At 42.1% G+C, this 26981-nt stretch overlaps 1 protein-coding gene across 2 annotated transcripts in view; it reads right to left on the bottom strand.

The window, feature by feature from the left end:
- FAM81B (family with sequence similarity 81 member B) overlaps positions 1-26981 on the bottom strand; it is a 51564-nt gene that overhangs the window by 6593 nt on the left and 17990 nt on the right. For both annotated transcript variants that reach the window (XM_075593267.1, XM_075593274.1), the window contains 3 exons: positions 19537-19777; positions 14692-14810; positions 8699-8828 (listed from right to left, as the gene is read on the bottom strand). In XM_075593267.1, coding sequence (XP_075449382.1) covers positions 8699-8828; positions 14692-14810; positions 19537-19777 — 490 coding nt within the window. The remainder of the gene's footprint in view (positions 1-8698; positions 8829-14691; positions 14811-19536; positions 19778-26981) is intronic.

Raw genomic sequence — 26981 nt, 5'->3', positions numbered from 1 at the left:
ATTTAATTTGTAAGTTGCCTGGTTATTTTTGCTTCCCAAATGCATAACCTTACATTTATCTGTATTAAACCTCATCTGCCATTTACCTACCCACGTTTCCAGTTTCTCCAAGTCCTGGAGAGAAATTACATCCACCTCTGAATCTACTACCTTACAAAATTTAGTACAGATGCAGTCACCAGTATCCGGTATCACATGCCTGGGTAAAAACTAAGGCATCTCGCAATGCCTCAACTTTTCTGTGAGGTTACTAATGGCCCATCAGATTAACACAGCAGGAGTCTCTGCAGTCCCATTCAGTTTGAATGTACGATGAGCCATAATTCTGGCTGCAGAAATCTCACAGAAATGTTGCAGTTTATTGGGATATTGCCCCAGATTTTCCAAGTCAAGTGATCTAATACTGGTGGCTACATCTGTATCATCAGCAAAGATGGAGACTTTGCCCTCAATGTCAACCTCAAGGTCATTAATAAACAAGTTAAAAAGCAGGGTTCCCAGTACCGATCTCTGAGGTACTCCACTCATGACCCGAGTCAACCTGAAAAAGTTCCATTTATGACAACCCTCTGTTGTCTATCCTTCAAACAGTTTTCAATCTAGGTCGATATATTTTTACTGAGTACAATTTGCTTTATTTTGCTCACCAATCTCTTGTGTGGAACCGTATCAAAAGCCTTTGCAAAATCTACTGTAAGTAGACCACATCACTGCATTACCCTGGTCTAAATTCCGACTTACCTCCTCAAAGTAACAAATAAGGTTACTTGGCATGATCTATCCTTCATAAATCCATGCTTACTAGTACTAATAATTTGATTTTCCATTTGGTATTCCTGAATATTATCCCATATTAAACCTTCAAGTAGCTTCCCCGCTATTGAAGTCAGGCTTACAGGCTTGTAATTCCCCGGTTATGATCTATCTCCCTTTTTAAATATAGGCACCACATCTACTTTACGCCAATCTTTTGGTACTGAGCCTGTGGAAATGCAGTCCTTGAATATTAAATGTAATGGTTTGGCTATTATTGAACTTTACTCCTTCAGAACTCTTGGATGTATGCCATCGGGGCCAGGTGCCTTATTTACTTAAAAAAAATTCAAGCCGCCTATGAACTTCTTCCTCAGTTAACCAATTAATAGGGAGGTTGTGACTTCCTCTTGCGGTACTACTATTGAAATTGATTCTTCCCTAGTAAACACAGGCGAATAATTTGTTTAATACCTCTGTTCTTTCCTTCTCTAATAATCTGCCTGTCCATCTCACACTGAAAGGGTCCTATATTTTCTTTTCTGATTATTTTTATTTTTTATTAAGGTACTTAAAGATCTTTTTGATCTTACTTTCTATTGTTACCTTTTTCATCATCCATTTTTGCTAATTTGGTTGCCCTTTTGCAATTTTTGTTACATTCCTTATAATTCTGAAATGCTGCCCCCATCCCTTCTTAATTCAATAACGCCTGCCTCTTCTTTTCCATTTCCTCCCCTTCCTGTTTATTTAGCCACATTGGTTTTGACTGACAGTATTTATTTTATACTTATTACCCAAGGGTATACTGTTCCCTAATAAGTGTGCTTTTCTAACAATGTTTTAAAGACTGCCCATTTATCTTCTACATTTTTTCCTGCAAAATCATCCCAATGTATTCCTTGTAGATTAGTCCTCAGTTTATTAAAATCTGCCTTTCTAAAGTTTAATGTCTTTGTTGAACCCAAGTAATCTGTTTTTTGATCATTTATTTCAAATGAGACCATGTTATGATCACTGTTACACAAATGTTCCAGGGCTTGAATATTTGCTATTATTTCTACATTGTTTGATATTACCAAATCCATGCATTTAAGTTTTTTTCAGACTGTATAATTATCTTTTCTGCTCCTTCCTTTCTGTGCCAATTTGGTTTAGTCTTTTGAAGTTTTCTAGTATTACTGTATCTGTATTTACTATGTGCTTGTCAAATTACTGTAGCACTTGCCCCCATTCTAGCTCCAATTTTCTCTTAGCTTTTACACTGGGACTTCGAGTTTCTGTTTCACATGATCCTCGTCATCTTCCTTTCATTTGTAAATTTGTAATAGTTCTCTTGCTATATACTGTATATTATGTTTTGATCAGTAAAACACATTAGCAAGTGGTTCAACTATGCAATATTGTCTCCCCTACCTACAGTATGCAGTGTCTTCTATTTCATCACACTGCATTTGTAGAAATATTTCATGGCTGAATAGGCATGTTTGTGTTGGAAGTATGGCATGTGTATGTCTTGGCATGTTTTCAAGCTACCATCTCAACTCAGAGCAAGTTGGAAAGAAACTGCCTACAGAGCAAATAAGACAGTGTCATCACAAGCCTTTTTACCTACAGCATCACCTGGCATCATTTACTTGAATGGGTCTTAAGAAGCCATATTTACTGAAACATTCTGGAAGGGGTCTCGTGGAAAAGTACTGCTTAGTTAATATGGGCTTAACATCACCGGGCCTCTTCTACTTTGCACAACATTCTAAATAATCTGTACAATTTAGAACAAGTAGACTGATTAGCTACATGCAGGTTTAGTATGAGGGTGTTGTTAGACCAGCTATGCCCTGCTTCAGACAAACAAAAAATAAATGGTGTGACCATACTAACATTAGGAACATTTGGTGTACATGAAGTGATTGACTTTCTATTTTTTTTCTGAACATCTTGTCTGCTTAACATCTTCATGAGAAAGATCTCATTTGTTTGACATACTTTGGCTGACAACTTGATGGGATTTTGACACACTTCCCTTCTGCTTTCTATTTAGCCTTGGCAGTACGCAAACCTTTTATTTTTTTTTGTTATAGACAGATGTCCACTCCAGAGAGTGTCTTCATTTACAGTCCCAAGGTAAATAGCCACCTACCATGTTAAACTTAACTGAAAGGTCTAACTGTGCATTTCTATAATTACAATATATTCATAAAAATATGACAACGGGATTTATTACAAATGTCAATAATGGGAGCTTTGGAGACATATCTGTTCCTGCTTATGTTCTTTTACTACATACTTGTTTGATTAGTTTAGTAATTAAAAGTAGTGTAATAGGTACTGTATCAGTTCGCCGTCATTTCTTCTAATCCTCTCCACTTATTTTTGTTTGTTTATACCGGTATTTTCGCATAATCATGTTTAACAGATCGGGGGGGGGGGGGGCTATCTATCTTTTGTCAGTGAGTGAAGGAGTAAATAAATATGTAAAGCCAACCATATTAAAGAAACATAAGACAAAATATGTCAATTAAGGGCAATAAAATAATCTTTAAACATCATTGGCAGAGGTTTTTTTTTTTTTTAAGCATATCTCATTGTGTTCAGAAGTACCCAGTAATCACACAAAACACAATGAAGGTCTTATGAAAGACTTCCCATTGCTTGCGTCCGTGTCCAGTAAATAAATATGCTACAAAGAAGATAAGAATCTGATCTCTCTATTTTCTGTGAGGTGGAGACAAACATAATATATATTTAAAACCAGAGACAGAACATGAAACACAGACATTTATTCAAAAGATTATATATATATATATATATATATATATATATATATATATATGACAAATCACCAAAAAATCTACTCGCCACACAAAAAAATCTACTCGCCACCTAGTACCAAACGTGTGCTGCTTGGGCCAATATTTACTCACCCGGGGGTTAAATCCACTCGCCCGGGGCGAGCAAATGTATAGGTTTGTCGAACACTGTATATATATATATATATGTAGCCCTGGTCTCCAGCAGCTCCTTGAGGCCCCCCTCTCTTGGTGCAGCCCGATCGCGGGTGCCGCCGGAGCCAGCGACGGACCCGACGGCTGCTTCCAAGGGTGGGGGCCGGAGCAGGGAGTGGTGCTCTGCCTCCGTAAGCGGGCCGGTTGCCGGGGACGCGATCGGGCCGTCGCTAGGGCCGCAGTCGCGTCGCTAGGGTCCCGGCGGCTAGCTAGGAGGGCGCCGCCATTGAAGAGAGACTCGTGCATGCGCAGTGGTCGCGCATGCGCAGGGAAGCCCCTAGAGCCAGGGAGAAGTCACGCGAGTGCGACACCAGGTAGGGAAAGGTTAAGGCAGCATCAGGGAGATCGCGCATGCGCAGTACAGCGCCCAAGAAGCCCGCGAAGCCCTAGCCTATTAGGAGAGGCTCTGAGATGGGACTACAGATCCCAGGAACCTCTGTGCGCCCCACGTGATGCCAGGGAGCCAATAAGGCTTAGGATCCCCAGGCAGGCAAGTGGATACAAGTCGCGTGCTGAGCCCACGCTAGGCAGTCAGAGCCAAGAGCAGCCCAGGGAAGGAGGTAGGGTACAGGAGTCAGGGACTCCCTGTACTAGGCCAGCACCCTCAGGGCCCGAGATAGCTAAGTACCACACAATAGTGAGTGTTGCCAGGGACTGCCCTAGGTTAAGGGACCCTGTCACTCAGGATTGTCAGTTGGAGTCAGGGAGCTGTGAGGGAAGGAAGGGTGCGGGGAGCGAGTGCAGCTCCTGCACCCCTATAGGTACCCACACCCCAGGTAGGCCCCAACTCCCCACTAGGTTAGTGGGTAAGTGCTGAGGGAGGCCCAAGATAGGGACGCTGCCCTTAGTGTTAGAGTGCTGCCTTGTCAGAGTCACGGCTGTTAGTGCTGTGAGGTCTGACAGGCAGGCACAGTGTTGTGTAGCACGTTGGCTGCACACATCCAGTGGGTCACAGCTTGTTGCTGCAGGCGCTGGGATTAGTTTAGTAACAGTCAGGGCTAGGAAGAGTTAGGGGAGTGGGGCAGGTTATTAACCCCTGTAGACCCCTAGGAGTTTTCCCCAAAGCCATTACAGGTTGCTGTGCTGTAGGGACGGCCTATAGTATAGCGCGTGTCATTTAGTGCTGTAGGGACAGGTCCTATGTTAGGGATCCTGTCACGGTAGGGTAGATTATATAGGGACACAGCGGACGCTGCGGTTCCTGCTAAGAGGTTCGGATCCAAGTTGGGGTCCTCAGAGACTGTTTCCAGGTTGGGACCGCCCCTGGCGGTCCGCGTGCAAAGGAGTCCGGTGTAGGATCAGATGGAACCATCACATGACGGATCCTTTGTGAAGCCAGTTGGAGATCCGAGCACGGGAGTGCTCGGCAGGTACTATCTAATACACAAGTGCACCAACGGGCCCTTAGTATAAATAGTGACTGCGCAGTCACCCATTGCCTCTCTCTGCAAGAGTGCGGGACATTGGGTGGGGTTCTTTGGACACTGGGTGGGATCACCTGGTGTTGGGGAAGCGTCCTGCGAGACGTCGCAGTAAGTGTCTCCTCGAGAGTGGGACACCGGTTATGTTGGTACATGTCATGATATGTTATCTTATGTTCCTAAGTAAATGGTATCAGTTATTATATATCACTGTGTGTGAGTATTGATTATTGTGATTGTCCTGCGAGGAACCACTCCCCCTCTGGTGGGAGCCATCGCAGGTGGAGGCGCTGCATCGTTGTAAGTGAGTACCCCTAGTATAAATGCCCCAGGTTCCCCGTGGCGGAAGCTCAGCCCTCCTGTGAGCCAACAGGTAATGCACCACACCTATGGTAACATTATATGTTCCCTTTCACCCCACACTATATCTGCGATTGGGGGGGGGGAATACCCGTTACATATATATATATATATTTAGGCACTGTACTGTGTATTTGTGTCATTTGGATGTAGCACTGGGCTCTGTCTGTGTTTCATGTTCTGTCTCTGGTTTTAAATATATATTGCCATGCTCAGTAGCACTCCTCTTTGACACTTATACGTATATATATATAACATCGCCGGAAGAAGAGATCAGTGTATCTCGAAAGCTCGCACAAATAAAAGCATTTCGTTAGCCACAGAACGGTATCATCTATTTATTTTTTGATTATTGAAGCTCGGCTAACATGGTACTGATACCTCTACATGGATATATATATAAGGAATAATTGATGAATGTCCGATACGGCTGCTGGTGACATAGCATAACCGACGTAAGTCATTGTAAGGTATCATTTGGTATCATGTAAGGTATCATTTGAATTTAATTATGTGTTGCACCTGTTTGTTATGGCTGTGGAGGGTATTTATATGTGATCTATTGCACTCTGTATTCACATCACCTTGAGAAAGGTCCCGCATGTAGGACCGAAACGTTGGATTTGATGTCTCATTAATACAATTCTTTTTTTGACTACTTTCTGGAGTGCTGCCTTTGATATTCGTCCACACGGTACCGTATTGCCTATTTTGCTCTTATTGGATTTACACCCACCACTGTTTACCCAACAGAGTGCCTTTATTCTCATCTACTGACTATATATATAAGAATACAGTATAAATATTAACAACAACTTGAATATAATATTAAATAATAAAATGCTGTCCACTGGACTAGATCACCATTCATTGGATATCCCAAGCCATCTATTGGACTTTTTATATATCACGTATTTGGACTCTAAGGCGCCGGTCTGTATTTGTTTTATATATATATAGTGGTTACTTTGGGGGTTCAATATGAGCTTATAGGGGTCCTGTATGTTATGAAACATAATATAAAGCAAGAAAACTGTTACAAATGAAAGGAGGATGATGAGGATCATGCGAAACAGAAACTAAAAGGCCCAGTACAGAAGCTAAGAGAAAAGACAGCAAAGGGTAGTCTATCAATGCCAAGAAAAATTATCGCAGAAATGTATACACCGCATAGAAATCATCGAGAAAGGAGCATATGATGAAACTGATAACCTTGAAAATGAGTAATAATGAGTAAGCATGTATAAATAATACAGTAAACATATGTATAGCACAACATGAGTCATTATACTGTATGTGAATGAGAATATAGTCAGAACTGCTTATGGTACATACTGATTTGTAAGAGTATATTTTTCTGGTACAATGATGCATAATTCAACCCATTCACTGTCTGGGAAATGACATATAGCAATAATTGAGTGAAAAGACTGGAAATGTAGACTATTGTGTACACCTCATATTAAACCATTGAGAAATTTGCATTCTCCATTTCCCAACCTAGCATATTTTATACAGAGCACACTTCTTAAATAGGAAAATGCTATATTTTATACCAAATTGCGGGATGAGCGATTAAACCTAATAGGACAAAGCAGGAGGATTTCCACAATGGAAAGAAGCGAGCACAGCAGCGAAGTACGGGGGCTAGACACTGGTGAGTATAGGGTTAAAAATCCTTTAATCCATGGTAGACATCATGGTATGAGTAAAATCTCTAACGCGTTTCGGGCCGTCGCCCTTTGACAAAGGGCCATACCATGATGTCTACCATGGATTAAAGGATTTTTAACCCTATACTCACCGGTGTCCAGCCCCCGTACTTCGCTGCTGTGCTCCGCTTCTTTCCATTGTGGAAATCCTCCTGCTATTTACATTACACGTGATGCACGCTGACGGACCCACCACATCTCAATTGTGAGTACCCCACTCCTTCAGTTACGGATTGGGTGTTTATATTATATTTGTGTCATTCTCCAGGGAGACGCTCATTACTGTGGTACATATGGGGTCAGGCATTCATAGCTGTCCCGCACTTTATACCACAGGTCCCCACATTTTAGGAGATAGTCATAGACACACTGGAATTTCATATGCTCAAGAGAGTGGATTCAAAGTGGTTCTTCTAAGAATTGATTTATTATTCAAGATACTATCACTTCTACATTGATTCTCCACAGCTGAGCATTGATTGTTGGAACCCTGTGTCCTACTATTTGCTAATAGGACAAAGGTTCATAGATTTGAAACGCCATCAATTTGGTGATTTTGTCATCAAACTGTCCTAGCATTCTCAAACTTCACTTAAAAATAGTCATATCTGTCCAATGTAATTCTCACACTATTGTGAGGTATTATTCAAGCCTATAAATAAGCCTAGTTTCCACTGACAGTCGCGGTACCAGCAACGAAAGGCAGCTATTATCTGTCACAACGATTAAGCACTGTCTTGAACTCAAACAAAACTGTAAATACTGTATAGTGCACCACTTCAACTCACATTATCACATATAACAATCTCAATCTTATTCACAACAATCTGTCTGAAAGATTAAACAAAAAAAAACAACACAAAACTCATTGTTCTCAAGAACTTGATATACAGTATGAACAGGTTATACTGATATCGTGGATACCGTGGAAAAACAATTAAAGACCTATTGCGCAGTGAATAATTATCACCTAGATGTCAAAGTAAATCTACAGGTCTATACTATTCTACAATAGTGGTTCTACATTATTGTTTATCATGGTTACCAATTTATTTTTATTTAAAAAATTCAATTTCTCTGAAACGGTTTAAGCAAGTTCCCTAAAAAAAATTGTGCAAGTTGCAAAATAATACATGTAACGTTTTTTTATCAAGAATCTGGTCGATGAGATGCACCATTTCATTTGTATTTATAACTTAAAAATAATAAAATTTTAAAAAAAACATTCCAAGATGGGGGCTGTATCAATTTGGTTGGATCTTCTGGAAGATCTACATTAGGATGGTAGAGAATCAGTCAAGGCATTGGGATGTGCAGAGAGAAGACACACAAAAGAAGACATGCACCCAAAGTGGCCACAAAGTCCAGTTGATGTCTTCCTTTCACTTGCTCATCCAATTATGATTTTACACCATCAGTTATTGTGCAACCTTACCATACTAACCTTAACATCTATGTCCTTCATGTGTGTTTCCAGTGCAGCACTGGTGCTGTGAATCTCCTTCTCCTGCATCTTTAACTCATGTTTAGTTGTAGCTAGATCCCCAGACAATTTTGCTATGCTGGCATCACACCTGAAACCCAATTGGTGACAGAAAAAATGAACTCTCATGTACCGGTTACTTATAAACGACACCAAAAAATATTACTAAATGGACTCTTTGGGGGGTGATGTAGCAAGACAAATTTGCAGAAAAAGTGATGCAAACTCCATCATTTTCATATTGTGTGTCAATGTATTGAGGTCTTTGTTCCAAGCTTTGCCCCATGTGCGCCAGCTTGTGATTTGGTATCAATAGGTGGCGTTTGGGAGGATTTACATGAGGCACTGATTATAATGAGATACAGTACATAAAATCGCCATCTCAGTACGTCACTTTTTTTTCTTGTATTGTCTCTAGCTAACAATTTGTCCCTGATGTAATAAACACTTTCAAGCAGAGAATGGAGCAATGCGCAAAACAAACTTCTCAGTGCACTCTGAATGCATTGATACATCCTTTGTGTTAGGAGCTATACAGGAGATACTTTTAACAACAGAGGAAAGAATGGTGCAGAGTAAAAAAAATGCAATAATCAGGGCTGAGTTATACAATAAGTATATATAGTTATTGTGTTACTAGAAAAACTTCAAATATATATATAAACGTGATGGTACTGTACCTTTAATCCTGATCCAGAATAATGAAAATAAAAATCCCTTTCCATATTGGCAATATTTGTTAAAAGTCCTCTCTGACACAAATAAATGTCAATTGGGCTGACTCTATTTGATTGCTTCTTTATCAAATAATCCCAGTTCTGTGTATCCAGCAATTCTAATGGGAACTCATCCAGGTTTTTCTTAAAGAGAAGAATTAGCACTCTCACTGCCTCTCATTAGTGTCTCAGCCAAAAGCATGTTCTACAAAGTAACTTCCTTATAGAAAGAGGTATATCTCCATTCCAAGGACTTAAGGAGTGAGACATGATGAGAAATGCAGCACAGGATATTATTTAGCCCTGCAGAGCAAGGTGTTACTTACCTCTACAGCACTTATTCCCTCACCTGCTGTCTGTAAATTCCCCATCAAGCCTCTTAGATTGTAAGCTCTTCGGGGCAGGGATTTCCTTTCCTATTGTCTGATTTTGCTGCACTTATTGTATTATTATAATTCCCTGTACTGTATTCTTTGTGAAGCGCCGAGTATACTTTTGGCACTATATCAATAAAGACATACAATACAATACCCCTTGGGGCTAAAGACAACCTTCTGTACATGATTTAACAGTCTAATTGCTCCCTAAACTAATGTAGTGCTGTAGCAAAGATGTGCCTTCTTTTGTTTCTCTGGAAATGCTTTGCAAATTGCATGTTCTAGTGGCCTCTCAATGGGGTTAGTGTTTGCAGAGATAAGGGATGGGAAGGTGAGGGTTCTGACTGTGCAAACACTTGATGAACACACAGCGACAGACAAAATGGAGTAACCAGAGGAAATCAAACCTCATCTCACCATTGGACAGATCCACAGAGTTCCGTTAACTGAAGGCTCATAATGTCACGTTACCTAAAAACCGTAAGATATTATTTTCCTGAAGCCTAACGCATACCCACAAAGCTAATTATATGTAAAAACAATGCTCCTAAACCATAGGCTTTACATCATGTTAGTACAACATGGTGTTATCTTCCAATAACATGGTGTTAAGCATCTCTTACCTAACGGTGGTGTTACCCTGAAATATGAAATACTCCCATCCAGACCATGAAAAGTCTCTCTCGTAACCTCACGTTAACGCACTTTGTGGAGCTCTGTGGGCCTGGCCTCAGGTTTACTAACACAATAAAAATGATTACAAAATAGTTATAGTGGGTCAGATTTTGGTACAAAGGAATCGGTCACACACATGTACCTGTTATACAGGATGCTGCTATTGGTAATATTTGTTCCTCAGAGGGAGAGCCTTTTTAAAGGTAAAGAAACCTGGTCCATACGCGTGTAATCTTCTGATTTGGCCGACATCAAAAGCAACAAAGCACAAGATGGTAGCTACTAAAAATATATATATATTGTTTTCTAATTAACAACGATGTTAACAGTTCTAGTTAAGTCTGTTGTATAATTAGGTAGGCTCTTGTGTAGTGGTATTTTTCTTCTTTTTTGCTGCTTAGTTTTAGTGGGAATAAAACATGTTACAAAAGGTAGAGGGTGGGACTTTAATGTGTTAAAAAAATGTGTTTTGTAATTATTCTTTTTTAAATATAGTGAACAGTTTGGTAAATATTACAACCTGAAATGCTTGTCCGTGCCCTCTCTCTTTCTTTTATCCTGTCCCCTTTCCTTTTAGGGCCAGACTTTGACCTTCTGAGGCCCTAAGCTATGTCAAGTTTAAGCGGGCCCCAAAAATTAGAAAGAGATTTATTTTTGTGACTGAACGAACCATTGGAAATATAAACACGAAACGGAAATGAATGGAAGCATTGTTATATACAAAGATGACATGTACAGTGAACAGTGTTTGCAGATCACATTCATTTTAATATTAAAACATTTCTTTTGTTTTTTTTGGAGAGCAAAGTCATTGACGATGTCTTCAAATGTTAAGCTACAGTACGAAGTTTAACAATTTTAAGGCATATGATGTTTGGGGTCATATTTGAACGAAAATGTCCATATTTATAGAGCATCTTCTTTTTCCCATATACTCTTTATCATCCGATTTTAAAACTTAAAATGCATTAATTTTTTTTCTATTTTTGAAAATGACGGGTCATATTGTGAGGCCCTAAACTGTAGCTTAGTTACTGTTGCTGATCTCCTCTTCTCCCTCTACCACATGCCCTCTTTGTCCCATTCCCTCTCATCTCCTAAAACCTCTTGCTGCTACTATAATCCCTACACTCATACCTATTTTTGACTCCTCCATCTACTCTGGTACCTTTCCCTCCTCCTTCAAACATGCAACAGTTATACCATAACTCAAAAACAGCAAGCTTGATCCTACCTGTCTTTCTAACTATCATACTGTCTTCCTCCTGCCTTTTGCCTCTAAACTCCTTGACCGTCTTGTATTCTCTCGCTTGCTCCATTTTCTCACCACCTATTCTCTCCTAGACCCTTTACAATCTGGCTTCCGCACTGCTCACTCCACTGAAACAGCCCTCACTAACATAACTAATGACCTACTGTATATGCCTAATGTATTCAGCAACTTGTGCAAGCAAATTTGGTTGGGGGTTTTATTTGGTAAAGAATCATGACAAAAATAGTCCAAATTCAAAAGCGTCATCCATTCTGCGTATAACAAGGAATAATAAACAATCATCATGGACCCCAGTTGTGATGAATGTTTAGAAATCCAGAGCTTTGGGTTAAATTCACAGGCTTTTCATTGTTTGCAATATCCTCCATCACACAATTATAGGTTGTGATCTAATTTAAAAAAATGTTACGATGAACACACAAGTGCACAGCTTTGTCACATTTGATGGACAACCATAACTTTCACATATTTTCTTTCATAATGATAGATTTACTTTCAAGAAGAGACAAATCCACCTTCAGTGGTAGCTTTTTCATCATGTTCTACATCACAATTTTTGTTTCCCAACTGAGCCAGCACAACTTAGGTAAGCAAAATGGGCAAAATAAATGAGTACTTCAGTATGAGGTGATATCTTGTTTATTTGGACTTGCAATTTATATTTTAGGACACGCTCTTGAAAGTTTTCCTCTCTTCCTTAGGTCAAGAAAAACTGATTTACAAAAGATACTATGAGATTAACACAGATATAACATTCAAGATAACAATCTAAGGCAGATGATGTACAGTATAGAAGGAATGACAGAGTGAATGTGTGTCTTTTTAGAACAGTGTTTTTCCAGCATTTTTGGGGTATGGAACCCTATAATCATATTGTGAAATTCTGCGGAACCCCAACCCTCTCTAATAGCACATCTGAGATCAAATGCATGTAAGGAACCCCAACCCTCTCTACTAGTGTGTCTGAGATCAGATGCATTGTAAGGAACCCCAACCCTCTCTAATAGCGCGTCTGAGATCCGATGCATTGTAAGGAACCCCAACCCTCTCAAATAGCGCATCTGAGAGCATATGCATTGTAAATTATTCTGTATTTGGTACAATTTTCAAATAACTTGAAAATTGTAGGGAACCCTTTAAGGATCACTGGGTAACCCAAGGGTTCCTAGGAACCCTGGTTGAAAAACACTGCGTTAGAAGCTGTCTTTAATCTTCATCTGCCTTGTTTATGTTTCTGTCTACAGATGGTTGGTGGTTTCTGTCAGATTAGTTTATAACAAAGTTGCTGTGCTGCATGTTGCTGCAGCATAATAAAGTGTTATGAGTTACTGCTGCCTGCTTTTTCACTTAGCATTTTCTCCCCACAATAACCAGTAACTGCCAATTTCCAAGACTGTTCTTCTTTATCAGCAGAAGCAAAAAGAAAAAAAATGAAGTGTACATTAACCATGAAATGTTGCATCTCCCAACAGAAAAAAAACAAACGTAATGCATCAGGATTATTACTTTGAATACCGGGACACTGCAGATCAAGATCTGTCATTTATAAAGCCGGGCAAATCGGCTATTTACAAAGTTGCTGCATTTCCACTATTGTTTAGAATTTTCACTAGAATTGTATCTTTTTTCCCCCACAGATGTAACATTTTCACAACCATTTGCTGTTTGGGAAACCTAATTTGGCCCTAGAAGCTTCATATTTTTCTTTCACAAATCAATCTGCCGCTTTGTACATAAAACTAAGAAAACAAATTCTGCATCTCACTGTAGGGGAGATTTACTAAAACCCAATAAGGGGTATTGCTGCTCGATTAAGTCATAGACACTTACTGCACCGACACACTTTATTCGAGCAAATACCCGGTATGTACCTGGCAGATACCTGGAATGCGCCGCTCCTCACCTCTGACAAGCCCCGTTGTGTTTGCCTTCCCAGCCTGGGTTCATGCCTGGCTGATGGGCGGCTGATCTGTTAAATGATAATGATTAGGATTTAATAGGCTGCAATGCTTCGCGTGTCTACCAGATGGCATAAATTCATGAATTGTAATGCAGTATATATATATGTACTGTGCAGTATTGCAGCCAGCGGGAATAAAATGCTTCAATCCCTGCCGGAAAATAACTCAATGCACTCGGGCAGAAAACAGTCACAAACCTCAATACACCCGGGTATACCCGAATTCGTGGGACTAGCCGAGCTCGAATAAAGTGTGTCGCCAGTGTAATGTGGGATCATGTCAGGGGTCTCTCTGCTAGGTCTTGAACCCTAGTTTCTGCAGTTTCTGCAGTCTCAGCCTGGAGTTCTGCTTATCTGCCACCAGGACTATGGCTTACAGTATATCGGTTTTGCAGTCATCTGGGTGGCTGATTGCCTCATTACAGGTACCTGTTCCATAGCTGCAGCCAGCCCTTTATAAGACCCCCCTTTCCTGCTTCCTGTTGCCTGATTATTGTGGTTCTCCGAGTGATTAAGCTCTCTGTAACGTCTTTTGCATTATCGCTCTCTTTGTGTACCTGACTCAATTCGGACCTTACATCTGTTCAACCTCTGCCAATTTCCTGACCATCGCTACCTGCCTGCCGCCTGATTCTGACCACTGCCTGTTTCCTGACCATCACTACCTGCCTGCCACTGACCACTGCCTGTTTCCTGACCATCGCTACCTGCCACCTGCCTCTGTCCACTGCCTGTTTCCTGACTATCGTTACCTGCCACTTGCCTCTGACCACAGCCCGTTTCCTGACCATCGCTACCTGCCTGCCGCCTGATTCTGACCACTGCCTGTTTCCTGACCATCGTCCTTAGGGATTGACAGACTAGCACTTAATTCTAACAGAAATGAAGACCATTTGTGGATGTCAAATAATGACACACAAATACTAAAAGAAATAATTTCTGTAGATGCTGACCTGGCCACTCGACCACGTAGATCACCGATTCCAAAAAGATGTTTCTGGTCCAGACTTTGCACAGCAAAACTTGTCCCTGTGCTCACACCATCTCTGGTCCGGATCTGATTTTCCAAAGCCTACAATAGTGCAGTAAAATTTGGAGTCATTTAATACACCGGAATCAATCAGCATTTATCTTGTTTCTTAAAAAACATGTATGTTAAATACAAAATCGATATTGAGAGTGCTGAAACCCCCTTTCCCTATGCAGATAGGAAACCGCAGGTGATTACGCTTGCTGCTAATAATACCTGTATGTTCACAGGTGGCTTGAGCCTCCGCTTCTGAGAGCCTGGGGTGAGTTCTCTCTTTCATAGTGCAGCGCCTCCACCTATGAGGATCCCAGCGTAGGCAGGATTTGCTCCTCATAGTATTATTGCTATTGTATTGGTTCCTATCACATCAAGGTATTTATAACTGGTATTTAATGACACACATATAGCAACACTATAGAATATAAATGCAACACAACCACAAACATGAGTAAATCCCTCAAAGTACTGGGGGTGCCTGAGGCACCTGCAACCCCGCCCAAGTGTGAGGTAGCAATACCCCCCCCCGTGATATGTAGGTGCACATCGGTACCTTCCTGGTCACAGGCCTGACTAGGGTATAGTAAGAGGAGGATGCTGGATCAACTCCCCTCACACCTTATCCTGGGGCGCACTCCACGGTGACGTCTCCAGTGTTGCCACATGCAGCCTGGTCCCTGGCCACAGTCCACCGCGTGGATGTCCTTACACCGACGCAGTAAAGCTGTGCTAGTATTACAGGAGAATAATCCCTATCTGGGGCCTACCCTACAATACTGGCATAAGCATGAGTCAGGGCCTAGCGGGGGCCTAGGGGGCAAGGTATAGGCCACCTCCATGAAGCTACTGCTCCCTGGACACTACCTTCTTCCTTCGGTGCCTCCATCAGACTGCCTGCATCCCCGTTAGTCCCTTAATATCCTCCTTTTTGATGGCCGTTTGCGTGCTTCCTCGTAAAGCCCTATGGGAATCATAGTCACTAGTGCCTATGAAACCATTCCAAGATGTCCGCCATGCAGATTGCCACTGCGCGCCGCACTCTGTAATGGCCCCCTCCACCTCTCCCCGATCTTGCAGGGTCCCGCCGAGCAGCTGGCCAGTTCCCCGCCCCGGAGCAGGGTAGGAGACTCGGCTACAGGGCATAAAGGAGTACAACATGCAGTGCGAAAGAGTTTATATTGTAAATGTGATAGAGATACACAGTATAAATGACTATTTAGTAGACTTTGTATTTATCAACATTTACTACCCTTATACAGATTAATAAGAAAACCTCCTTTACATTTCTGCTTCGCATCCACTTATTACAAGTTGTTGTCTCGTTAGAATTACTGCAAGTTGGTGCCAGAAGGAGACTGAAGTCAATTAAAATAGGACTGAATCTAATCATGAGCCAAAGTATTTTAATATATTGTGGGCGTAGATTCAAAAAGTATTTTAACAGGAAGTCCTAATGAAGCAACGTGCCAGCACGGTTTCTTTCTCAGACTGAGGGATAATTTGGCTCTTAACCATGAATTCCATAATCAAAGATATATGAAAACGCACTGTGTATTCTGCAATGGTGTGATGTTGCTGTCACTAGTAGATCTCCCTTTAAATTGTTATTCAAAAGACAGCAACATTATTTTATACAATAGAAATGCCAGACTGAAAAAGATAACTCATCTATGTCTGCTGGAAGAAGCTCAAGTTGACAGAAAAGATTTGCTATCAATGCGGCTTGAAATTAACATTTTTTTTAGATGACTTTCCCAAAACAGGTAATATTTCTAGTATAATTGTTTACTGCACATTTACAAGATCAGAGACGCTGCACCGCATCTTTGACTGTCTGTTTTTTCCTCTCTACTTGTTGCCTTTGTTTCCTTTTTATTATGTTTATCATCGATTTTAATTTCTCTTTTCAAAACAAACTGCGACAAACTGAAAAAAGTTTTTGTACCTTCTCATATAACAATGTCAGGACAGGTGTAGCGCTAAATACTTATCGGTTGTAAAATGAGAGCCAAAATCTTGCAGTATGTTATAATCCAGTTTTGAAGTCAACATCTATTCTGTGCGTTGACATAACTACAATTTTTGGGCCCCCTACAGATTTTTGTAAAGTGTCCCCCAAATAAAAATATGCTAAATAAATATAGAGTTTCTACCGGGATCCCCAGAGTGGACCTTTGTGATCGCCTCCCCTGCCCCCACTCAAATGACATTCACCCCTCTCATCTCCTTCCGCTTTCTCTCTTCCCCTCTCACTATTCCCCCTCTCTTGCATACTCTCCCCTCTCATACTTTTCCCCTTTGCTTTCTCACTCTTTTTTCCCTCTCTTACACCCTCCTTTCTCGCTCAATCCACTCTCCTCACACTCAATCCCCCCTCCTTGCACTCAATCCCCCTTCCTCCACATTACCCTCACAATTTTCCCCTCACACAATCTATTTCCCCACTCTTGCTCAATACATCCTCCCTTATCCACCCTCACTCAATTCTTCCCTCCCCCACTCAATTCTTCACACACACAAAGACTTCTCCCCCACTTTTACCATGGGGGTATATAGGCCTGCTTGGCTTCTCCTGTCCTGGCTATGCGGGTGTCAGAAGCTGCAGAGTGCGGGCGGAAGTTGGTGCTGACTAGAGAAACTGGCAGGGGGAGGAGGAATTGAGGGCACCTCAGCAATCTGAGGCCCAGAACCAGCAGCCAGACGCGGAAGAAGGGCCCGACCTCTGACCTCCACCCGTCCCAACTTCCACCGCTGGGGGTTAGTGGGACAGTGTTTATGACACTGATTTACCTGGTGTTTACAAAACAGAAAAGGACGACAACCACTATTTCATGTTATAATTCTAAAATGTACGGGTGTGCACGGTCACCGGTGGGTTGGTTTTGGATCTTAAAAAAATTGTGCTTTAGTTTTGAAAAAAATTCTGGGGGGGGAAATAAAAATAAGCAGGATGGGTTTTTTTTTCTAATTTTGGTTGAACTTTTTCCAAATTTGAATATTTTTGCATGTTTTGCAAATTTTTATGTTTTCAACCCCCCCCCCCCAAAAAAAAAACCAAATGTGATGATCAGCCTTTCTCAGGCATTTGCTCAGATTCTGAAAATTGTTATGAAGATCAAGGTTGGGGCAGTTCAGATTTTGATCCCCCAAACCTGTCAGTCCTTATCTAAAATATATTCCCCTACTGTTATACTGTACTTTTATCCTGACCTACTGTAATAAAGCAGGACCCGAGAAAATTAATGTAACGATACTATTCTAATTATATGATAGTAACTTCCCAGAAATTAGCAAGTTTATTTAGTTACTCCTAAAACCTGTGGAGGTTCGGGTGTAAATTCTTTTACTTTTTAAACTATTTGTTGTAACTCCTTCACTATGCAATAAGCTTCTCGGTCAGCGAAACAATACCTTCTGCAACCAGATAGTGTGCAGGGATATTCTGTAAGTATCCAGATAAGGATGCATAACTTTGTAGCACTGAGAACAATTCTGATACTTATGAACTAACTCTGGGGTGCGCAAAGAGGGGGGCGGGAGAATTTCCAGGGAGGGTGCGGTGGCTACAGAGGTCCCACGATCTCCCCCAAGGCATATAAATGAAATGCCGGGGGGACCACGCGAGGCCTCTGCAGCTTCTCCTACCTGGTCTTCGGCGATGCGTCGCCATGGTAACCGGCATCAAATGACATCGCGTTGCCATGGCAATGTGACATCACATGACCCCGTGACGTCATTTGACGCCAGAGCGGAGGAGGAAGGGGGTTGGGGGGGGGGGGGGGCGGGCGCAAGCCAAAAGGTAAAGAGGCAGGGGGGTGCAGGTTAAAAACTTTGCGCACCCCTGCTCTATTCAATATATTGTGATGCCGCACCCATGTGCCAAGAGAAGATTTTAGTACCATTCATTTGAATGCAGCTGAACACTTCCTCAGCGTGGGGAAGTGACTTAACAGCGTATTGATTAGCCCTGCTTTATTGTACATACTGTGTAAAGTCTGTACTACTGGGACAGCTATTATCCAAAACTAATATGCACTTTATTCATATTTATTTACACTCATTGTGCGATCTGGGGATTATTTACTACAGTCTTCTGGCTGCTAAACTGAGGAGAAACCAGAGCAAAAGAATTGCACCACATTCATCAAAGTCAAAATCTGGTGCCGTTTTATGCACTGGTCTTGCGTCCAGGACACGTTCTGCATTAAACTCCTTACTTAAGTGGAGTGTTCACAAATGGTTTTAAGGTCATTGTACAAATTAAGTAATACACTTCATCAGCCTTATCTACATCAGAGTAATGGGCATTCATGTTGATTGCTTTGGGGGTTAAATTAGGGGAAAGAAATTACTAAAAGAAGGTTTTTATGTCGATGACATAAATTGTTGTTTTTCTCATTATGATTTGAACCACCCAGTGTGTCTGTGTAAGAGACGTGTATTAAATGTCCAAAATATGTATTTGGTTTTAATGTATTCAGTTCAGTTCGAATGCAGCTAAGGGGTAAATTCTATATACTCTGACGCACCTGTTCAGGATGTTTTCAGTTGACAGTCACTTCCAGACTATATACAGTAGAATGTATCCCTAAGACTGTTGGAGAATAGGAAGTAAAGAAAAAAAAATACATTCTTGTCTCCCATATGCCAGTGAGAGAGGTTTCCTGACTTCACTGATTAAAAGTGTATTCATCCTTGTGAAGGCTTCAACTTTGAAAAGATTAGCTATTGCTGTACATTTCTAACACCATTGAAGAGGATGCTTTAATACCTCAATATCTCTGCTTAGTTGCTTGACTATCTGTGTGACTGTGTGCATATGGTTTTCCAGTAACCGTTGGGCCATTGCATCCCATTGATTTCCACGGTTTCCTCGCAAAGTTGAAACCACGTTTTCTTTTATCTTGAAGGCCTGGTCTAAGAGAATGGTAGTAGTCCTCTCCTGGTTAGACATTCGGTCTTCTAAAACATGAACTTGAGTTGCAGGTATCGCTGGCAAGAAAGCTTGTCCTCTGTAAAAAAAAAAAACATAGTTGTCATAAGTTACAAATGAAGAAAAAACAGCCAATGATAGCAGTGGATTTTAAGAAATTAGGTTAAGGTCGCTTTTTAAATGCAAGACTTACGCACGTCTAAAATAACATTGAAAAGTTCAATGCATGTAAACACAACTCAAATATAATTCCTATTAAAATTCCTTCACTTTTCTTATCTTGACACGTGACAAAGGAACACATGAATAAACATTCCAGCTAATTAATATAATTTCATCACAAAGTGAGATAATGACTAAATGACAGAACAAATATATGGATAGCAAATAGAGAATGCAGCGCACCACGATCCAAAAAGAAGAGCAGGTCTGGCCAAAAAACAATCTTTATTGGAGAGTCATAAAAGCAAGGGATGCAACCCTTCTACGCGTTTCGTGCCTAGCACTTTATCAAGAAGTGCTTTCACACGATATACCGAACAATTAAATAGCAATGGCTGCCAAATCTCGCCAGTGACGTCACAGCTCAACCGCGGCCAATGAAAAATTCCTCTCTAGCGCATGCGCACTGTGGCCCGGTATAGGGGAGTGACTGTACCTATACCGGGCCACAGTGCGCATGCACTAGAGAGGAATTTTTCATTGGCCGCGGTTGAGCTGTGACGTCACTGGTATCGCGAGATTTGGCAGCCATTGCTATTTAACTGTTCGGTATATCATGTGAAAGCACTTCTTGATAAAGTGCTAGGCACGAAACGCGTAGAAGGGTTGCATCCCTTGCTTTTATGACTCTTCAATAAAGATTGTTTTTTGGCCAGACCTGCTCTTCTTTTTGGATCGTGGTGCGCTGCATTCTCTATTTGCTGGACTTCATCTCTCATCAGCAGCACGCGGTGGAGGGGAGACTCTATTTGCTGAGTGAATACTGTGAGTACTTAGGGCCAACCCAATGAGGTAGGGGAGGCTGTTTTTGGACAACCTACCCCAGCCTTCAGGGTATCTAGTGCCCCATTGCTTTTTGCCCAGTATATACACCAATCAATGCATTAATATCCAGAGTGTGCTCCCCTCCTTCCTATACACATAGTACACTTTGAGCACCTTACTCCACCAAAATATATGGATAGAAATGATATTTTATTCATCATATTTTTATGATTTAATGATGACCACATATGCAGTGGCTGTATGAGACTTTAATACATAGCCTATTTTCAGACTGTGGGGGTTAAGTGTTGAAGTTTCCCTTAGCACAAAATTGGGTGCAAAAAATAGCACCAAATGTATCAAAGAAAACACTATTGCTTTCCATGGGATTTTTTTCCTTTGATGTATTTGATCAACCGCAGGTTTTCTGCTGAAATAAAATGATGGATATTTACTATAAACAAAAAATAGATTGGCACGAAACAGCAGAGTCCCAGAAATAAGCACCATCAGCTCACCAGAAGGATGAAGGGTTAAAAAAGTTTATTAGACTACGTAAAAAACAAAAACAAAAAACAAAATACAACAGATAAAAAAACCTCCTACGCGTTTCAGGCTCTAAAACCCCTTTCTCAAGGAGTATGGTTGGGACCGTGTGCTTAGCACTCTAATCTAGTCCCTCATGTGTACTGAAAATGCAGCTGAAGGTAATTGCAGTTACAGTAATTGTAGTCACATCTGTTGCTATGACAATTAGGAACAAAGAATTCCTATACAATCTAAACCATTAATGTTAAATAAAGATCCATGTTGCAATAATATATAGTATATCAACATGGTAAATTAATCATGGTATATACAAAGTATTTTCCAGACCTGAAATGTCCACAAAACAGAAGAAAACTGATTTATGGTAAACAGGTCAAAAGAAAAAAAGGGGGGGAAGGAAAAAAAACTTAATAATAGATTGAATATAGTAAATACATAATATCCATAGAAAAACTTATTGTCAAGTACAACAGATGTAATACATCAAGGACATTTTAAAAACAAGGAAAAACACAATCTACAGTATTGGCCAAGAGAGATAGCAAAATACATCACTCAAATAATAATATCAGATCTCATAACATTGCATAGGATGAAATCACAGAAACCAAGGCAAAAGAAGGAATTACATTGTCAAGCTAATATAATATATCTCATATATATATATATATATATATATATATATATATATATATATTGTGACAAACAGCTTACTCCGGGGCTCCGCCGCTTGTCCGGGACGGTTAGAACACGGTCTTTTAGGGTAGGTTAAAATGAGGAGGCGTCACGTACTGTTCCTTTAAACAGGCTGGGCCTGGTTTATTCAGTCCCAGGCACTGAGACTGCCACAGTGCATACAACAAAACACATCAAAACAAAAGCTGCTCACCTGAGCGATAACTTAACTTAGATTTCCCTAACTCAGGGTGGAAGTGGCTTTTCCACTTTCCAACAACAAAACAAGGTACTTTTGCAGACTTAGCCAAATGAACAGAACGATTGAACCTGTGTGGGGAAGAGGCTTCTCCCCACTGTGTTCAGCAGCCTTCCAGGCTCTGGAGAAGAGACAAGAGCAACCAGGAAATCAGTCTTACATACCTGATTTCTAATTAGCATGACAGGTGACAGAAATCAGGCAGCCAGACAAACTCTGGTCTGGATCTCTCATCCCTCAGTTCCAGCGCTTGCCAAACTGTGGGATGGAGTGCATGTATTATAAGGCTGCACTCCCAGGTCAGACAGGATAGAAACTGTTCAGTATCCTGGGAGCCCTATATATGGAATTTATTACCATCCCCTGGTTTCTGTCACATATCCTCCCCCCCAGCTCAGACCCCGAGGGATGAGCGACCATGGATATTAGGGAGTGCATCCTTGACAACCCGTCAGCATTGCCATGTTTGTGCCCTGACCTGTGTTCCACAGAAAATTTAAAGGGTTGTAGGCTTAGGAACCACCTGGTCACTCTAGCATTCTTCTCCCTGTTTTGACACATCCAGGTAAGGGGTGCATGATCTGTGACCAACCGGAATTTTCTCCCCAACAGGTAGTATTTGAGCGTCTCTACAGCCCACTTTATTGCGAGACACTCTTTCTCTACTATGGAGTAATTCTTCTCCTGGGGATTTAGTTTCCTACTTAAATAAAGGATGGGGTGTTCCTCACCTTGAGACTCCTGGGAGAGTACCGCCCCCAGCCCTACCTCAGATGCGTCAGTTTGGACTACGAACTCTTTGGAGAAGTCAGGTGTGACCAACACTGGTTGGGCACAGAGAGCTTCTTTCAGGCTTCTAAAGGCCTGTTCGGTTTCGGGGGACCACTTTACCATAAGCGGTCCTCTTGCTTTTGTGAGGTCGGTTAGTGGGGTTGCCTTAGTTGCAAAATTGGGAATAAACCTTCTATAGTACCCAATTAACCCCAAAAAGGTCCTTACTTGTTTTTTTGTAACTGGCCTTGGCCAACCTTGTATTGCCTCCACTTTGAGTGTTTGGGGTTTGAGTAAACCTCTGCCAATAGAATACCCCAGATACTTGGCCTCCTCCAGACCAATGGTGCATTTAGCGGGGTTAGCAGTTAGTCCAGCAGACCGAACTGCGTCGAGCACAGCTTGGACCTTTGGAAGGTGGGATTGCCAATCTTCACTATGGATTACCACATCATCCAGGTAGGCAGCAGCATACCGAGCATGTGGTTTTAAAATTTTATCCATCATTCTTTGGAATGTGGCGGGAGCTCCATGTAAGCCAAAAGGCAGCACCCTATACTGAAAGAGGCCATCTGGGGTTGAGAAGGCTGTCTTTTCTTTTGCCCTTTCTGTGAGGGGAACCTGCCAGTACCCTTTTGTTAGGTCTAGGGTTGTGAGATATCGGGCTTTGCCCAGTCTCTCTACAAGTTCATCTACCCTGGGCATAGGATAAGTATCAAATTTTGACACCGCGTTTAGTTTCCGGTAGTCATTACAAAACCTTGTTGTACCATCTGGCTTTGGGACTAAGACTATAGGGCTGTTCCACCCACTTTGGGATTCCTCAATTACACCTAGTTTTAGCATTTTTTTAACCTCTAAACTTATAGCCTCTCTTTTGGCCTCTGGGATTCGGTACGGTTTAAGGTTAACTCGGACCCCCGGTTCAGAGACTAGGTCATGTTCAATTACGCTAGTTCTACCTGGCTGTGTAGAGAAGATTTCTTTGTTTCTTCTCACTAAATTCTGAACCTCTTGTTTCTGATGAACGGACAGGGTTTCAGCTATGCTAACCTCTGGGTCAGTTTCTTGACTCTCTGACGGACTTGGGGTTACTAGGGTTGACAAGACTTCTCTATCTTTCCAGGGCTTGAGTAGGTTTATATGGTAAATTTGCTCAGGTTTCCTCCTACCTGGCTGTCTTACCTTATAATTTACTTCTCCCACTCTTTCCAAGACCTCATATGGCCCATGCCATTTAGCAAGGAATTTACTTTCCACGGTGGGAACCAGAACTAGTACCCTATCACCTGGAAAAAAAATTCTGACCCTAGCACCCTTATTATAGGTATTCCTCTGTGCTTCTTGAGCTTTCTCCATGTGTTCCCTCACTATGGGTAGGACTGCAGCAATGCGGTCCTGCATCTGGGCAACATGCTCTATTACACTTCTGTAAGGGGTAACCTCGTGTTCCCAAGTCTCTTTGGCTATATCCAGTAAGCCCCTTGGGTGTCGGCCATACAATAGTTCAAACGGGGAGAAGCCTGTGGATGATTGGGGAACTTCCCTAATGGCAAATAACAGGTACGGTAACAAACAATCCCAGTTTTTCCCATCTTTATCGACCGCCCGGCGTAACATGCTCTTTAAGGTTTTATTGAACCTTTCCACTAAACCATCTGTTTGTGGATGATAGACTGAGGTTCTGAGATGCTTGATTTTTAGGAGTTTACATAACTCTTTTGTTACTTGGGACATAAATGGTGTTCCCTGGTCAGATAGAATCTCTTTAGGAATTCCAACCCGGGAAAACAGAACTACCAACTCTTTTGCTATGTTTTTGGCAGAGGTGCTACGTAGGGGAACTGCCTCCGGATATCGGGTAGCATAATCTAGTATTACCAATATATGCTGATGTCCCCTAGCAGACTTTATTAGGGGTCCTACTAGATCCATAGCAATCCGGTCAAATGGTACCTCTATTATGGGAAGGGGTACCAATGGGCTGCGGTACGCCTTGAACGGGGCGGTGATCTGACATGCTGGGCATGAGGAACAATAATTCGTAATTTCTGCCAGAACCCCAGGCCAATAGAAGCTTCGGAGAACCTTTTCCTTTGTCTTTTCCACCCCTAGGTGTCCCCCCAATGGATGACTATGTGCGAGGTGTAATACTACGTTACGGAATGTCCGTGGTACCAACAATTGTTTAGTTGTAACTGATTTCCTTTTATCAACCCGATATACTAGGTCGTTCTCTACCTCGAAGTAGGGGTAAGCAAGTGACCTATCTGGTTGGCCAGGAGTACTATTCAGGTCCCGTATATTTCCCCTTGCTACCGCTAACGTGGGGTCCTCCCACTGGGCCTTCTTAAAACTCCCAGGACTGACCTCTAGGTCAGCGAGGGTCTTATCCGGTTCTGGGGTGATAAGTGTCTGATCAACATCTTGATTTGGGGTATTCCCTACCAAAGTAGTGATGGGGAAGGGAATTTTACAGCACTCCTCCTTTTCCCCCTTCTTATTTGGGCCCTCGTCAACCTCCATTTCTGAAAACGGGAAAGGATTTATTTCTTCTAATACTTCGTTATGGTCCGCTATTGAACTCTGGGCGCTATTCTGAGCGGGGGACCACATTTTTAGAAAATGGGGAAAGTCGGTCCCTATTAACACATCATGTGCCAGTTTGGGTACAATACCCACCTTGAAATCTAAAGAACCAAACTCTGTTTCAAAAAAAACATCAACAGTGGAATATTCATGATTATCCCCATGTATACAACAAATTGCCATTCTTTGTGAACTGTTTCCCTGTTTCTTCTTAATGGGCAAGAGGTATTCGGACACTAGTGTGACCATGCTCCCAGAGTCCAGAAGTGCCCGAACCCTCTTACCATTAATCTTTACAAATGCCCACAGATGGTTATTCAAGGGGTCCTCTGGGCTAGGGCGCATACATTGGGACAACAGCGAATAAGGTTCCACGCTGTTGCATTGCATGGGCTCATCATTTAGTGGGCAGATTTTTGCTGTGTGGCCCCTCTCATGACAATTTACACATTTAGGTACATAATCTGTGTCCCACTTAGAGCCTTTTCCCGGCTCCCCATGTTGGCTATTGCCCTTAGTGTGCGAACCACTGTTGCTGGTGCTGCGTGAAGGTGGTCGCCGCTCCTCAGCTCCCCTTAACCCCGGTACCCTTTTACCGTCTCTGGAAGAGTCCTGGAACCTCGGGTAGTGGGGTTGCTCCACGACTGTGGGTTGCGGGTGCTCTTCTGCTGCATTGTACCTTTCTACGAGGGCCACAAGCTCATCTGCATTGTGGGGGTCACTCCGACTGACCCAACGGCGTAAGGCAGAGGGAAGTTTCCTCAAGAACTGGTCCATGACCAACCGTTCCACGATGTGGCTTGCTGAGTTGATCTCGGGTTGTAGCCACTTCCGGGCGAGGTGGATGAGGTCATACATCTGGCTTCGGGTGGCTTTATCCAACGTGAAGGACCATGCGTGAAACCTTTGGGCGCGAACAGCCGTGGTTACGCCGAGGCGGGCGAGGATCTCGAACTTCAATTTTGCATAGACGTTAGCTTCGGCTGGCTCTAGATCAAAGTAAGCCTTCTGGGGTTCGCCGCTTAGGAAGGGTGCGATTAGACCAGCCCACTCAGCTTCTGGCCATCCCTCTCTCTGTGCCGTGCGTTCAAACGTGAGAAGATAGGCTTCCACATCATCCGAGGGTCCCATCTTCTGAAGGTAGTGGCTTGCCCTGGTCATTTTCGGAACTGGGGCTGCTGCTGCCAGTGGAAGGTTTCTGATAGTCCCCCTCAGGATCTCGAGTTCCTGCTGTAAGCCCTGAGCGAACCGCTGTTGCTCCTCTCTCAGCAAGCGGTTTGTCTCTTGCTGGTTTGTATTAGTCTCTTGCTGGGCTATTAACAGCTGTCGCTGGGTTTCACTCGCCTGTTGCTGAGCTTCATTCGCGTCTTTCTGGACAGCGACATTGCGTACCAGCGCACTCACCACGTCTTCCATCTTGTTTGGAGAGAGAGAGAAAAAAAAAACTTTTTTT

The sequence above is a fragment of the Ascaphus truei genome, chromosome 1 (genome assembly GCF_040206685.1).
Source record: "Ascaphus truei isolate aAscTru1 chromosome 1, aAscTru1.hap1, whole genome shotgun sequence".
Taxonomy (NCBI): domain Eukaryota; kingdom Metazoa; phylum Chordata; class Amphibia; order Anura; family Ascaphidae; genus Ascaphus; species Ascaphus truei.
This window is presented reverse-complemented; position numbering and strand designations above follow the sequence as displayed.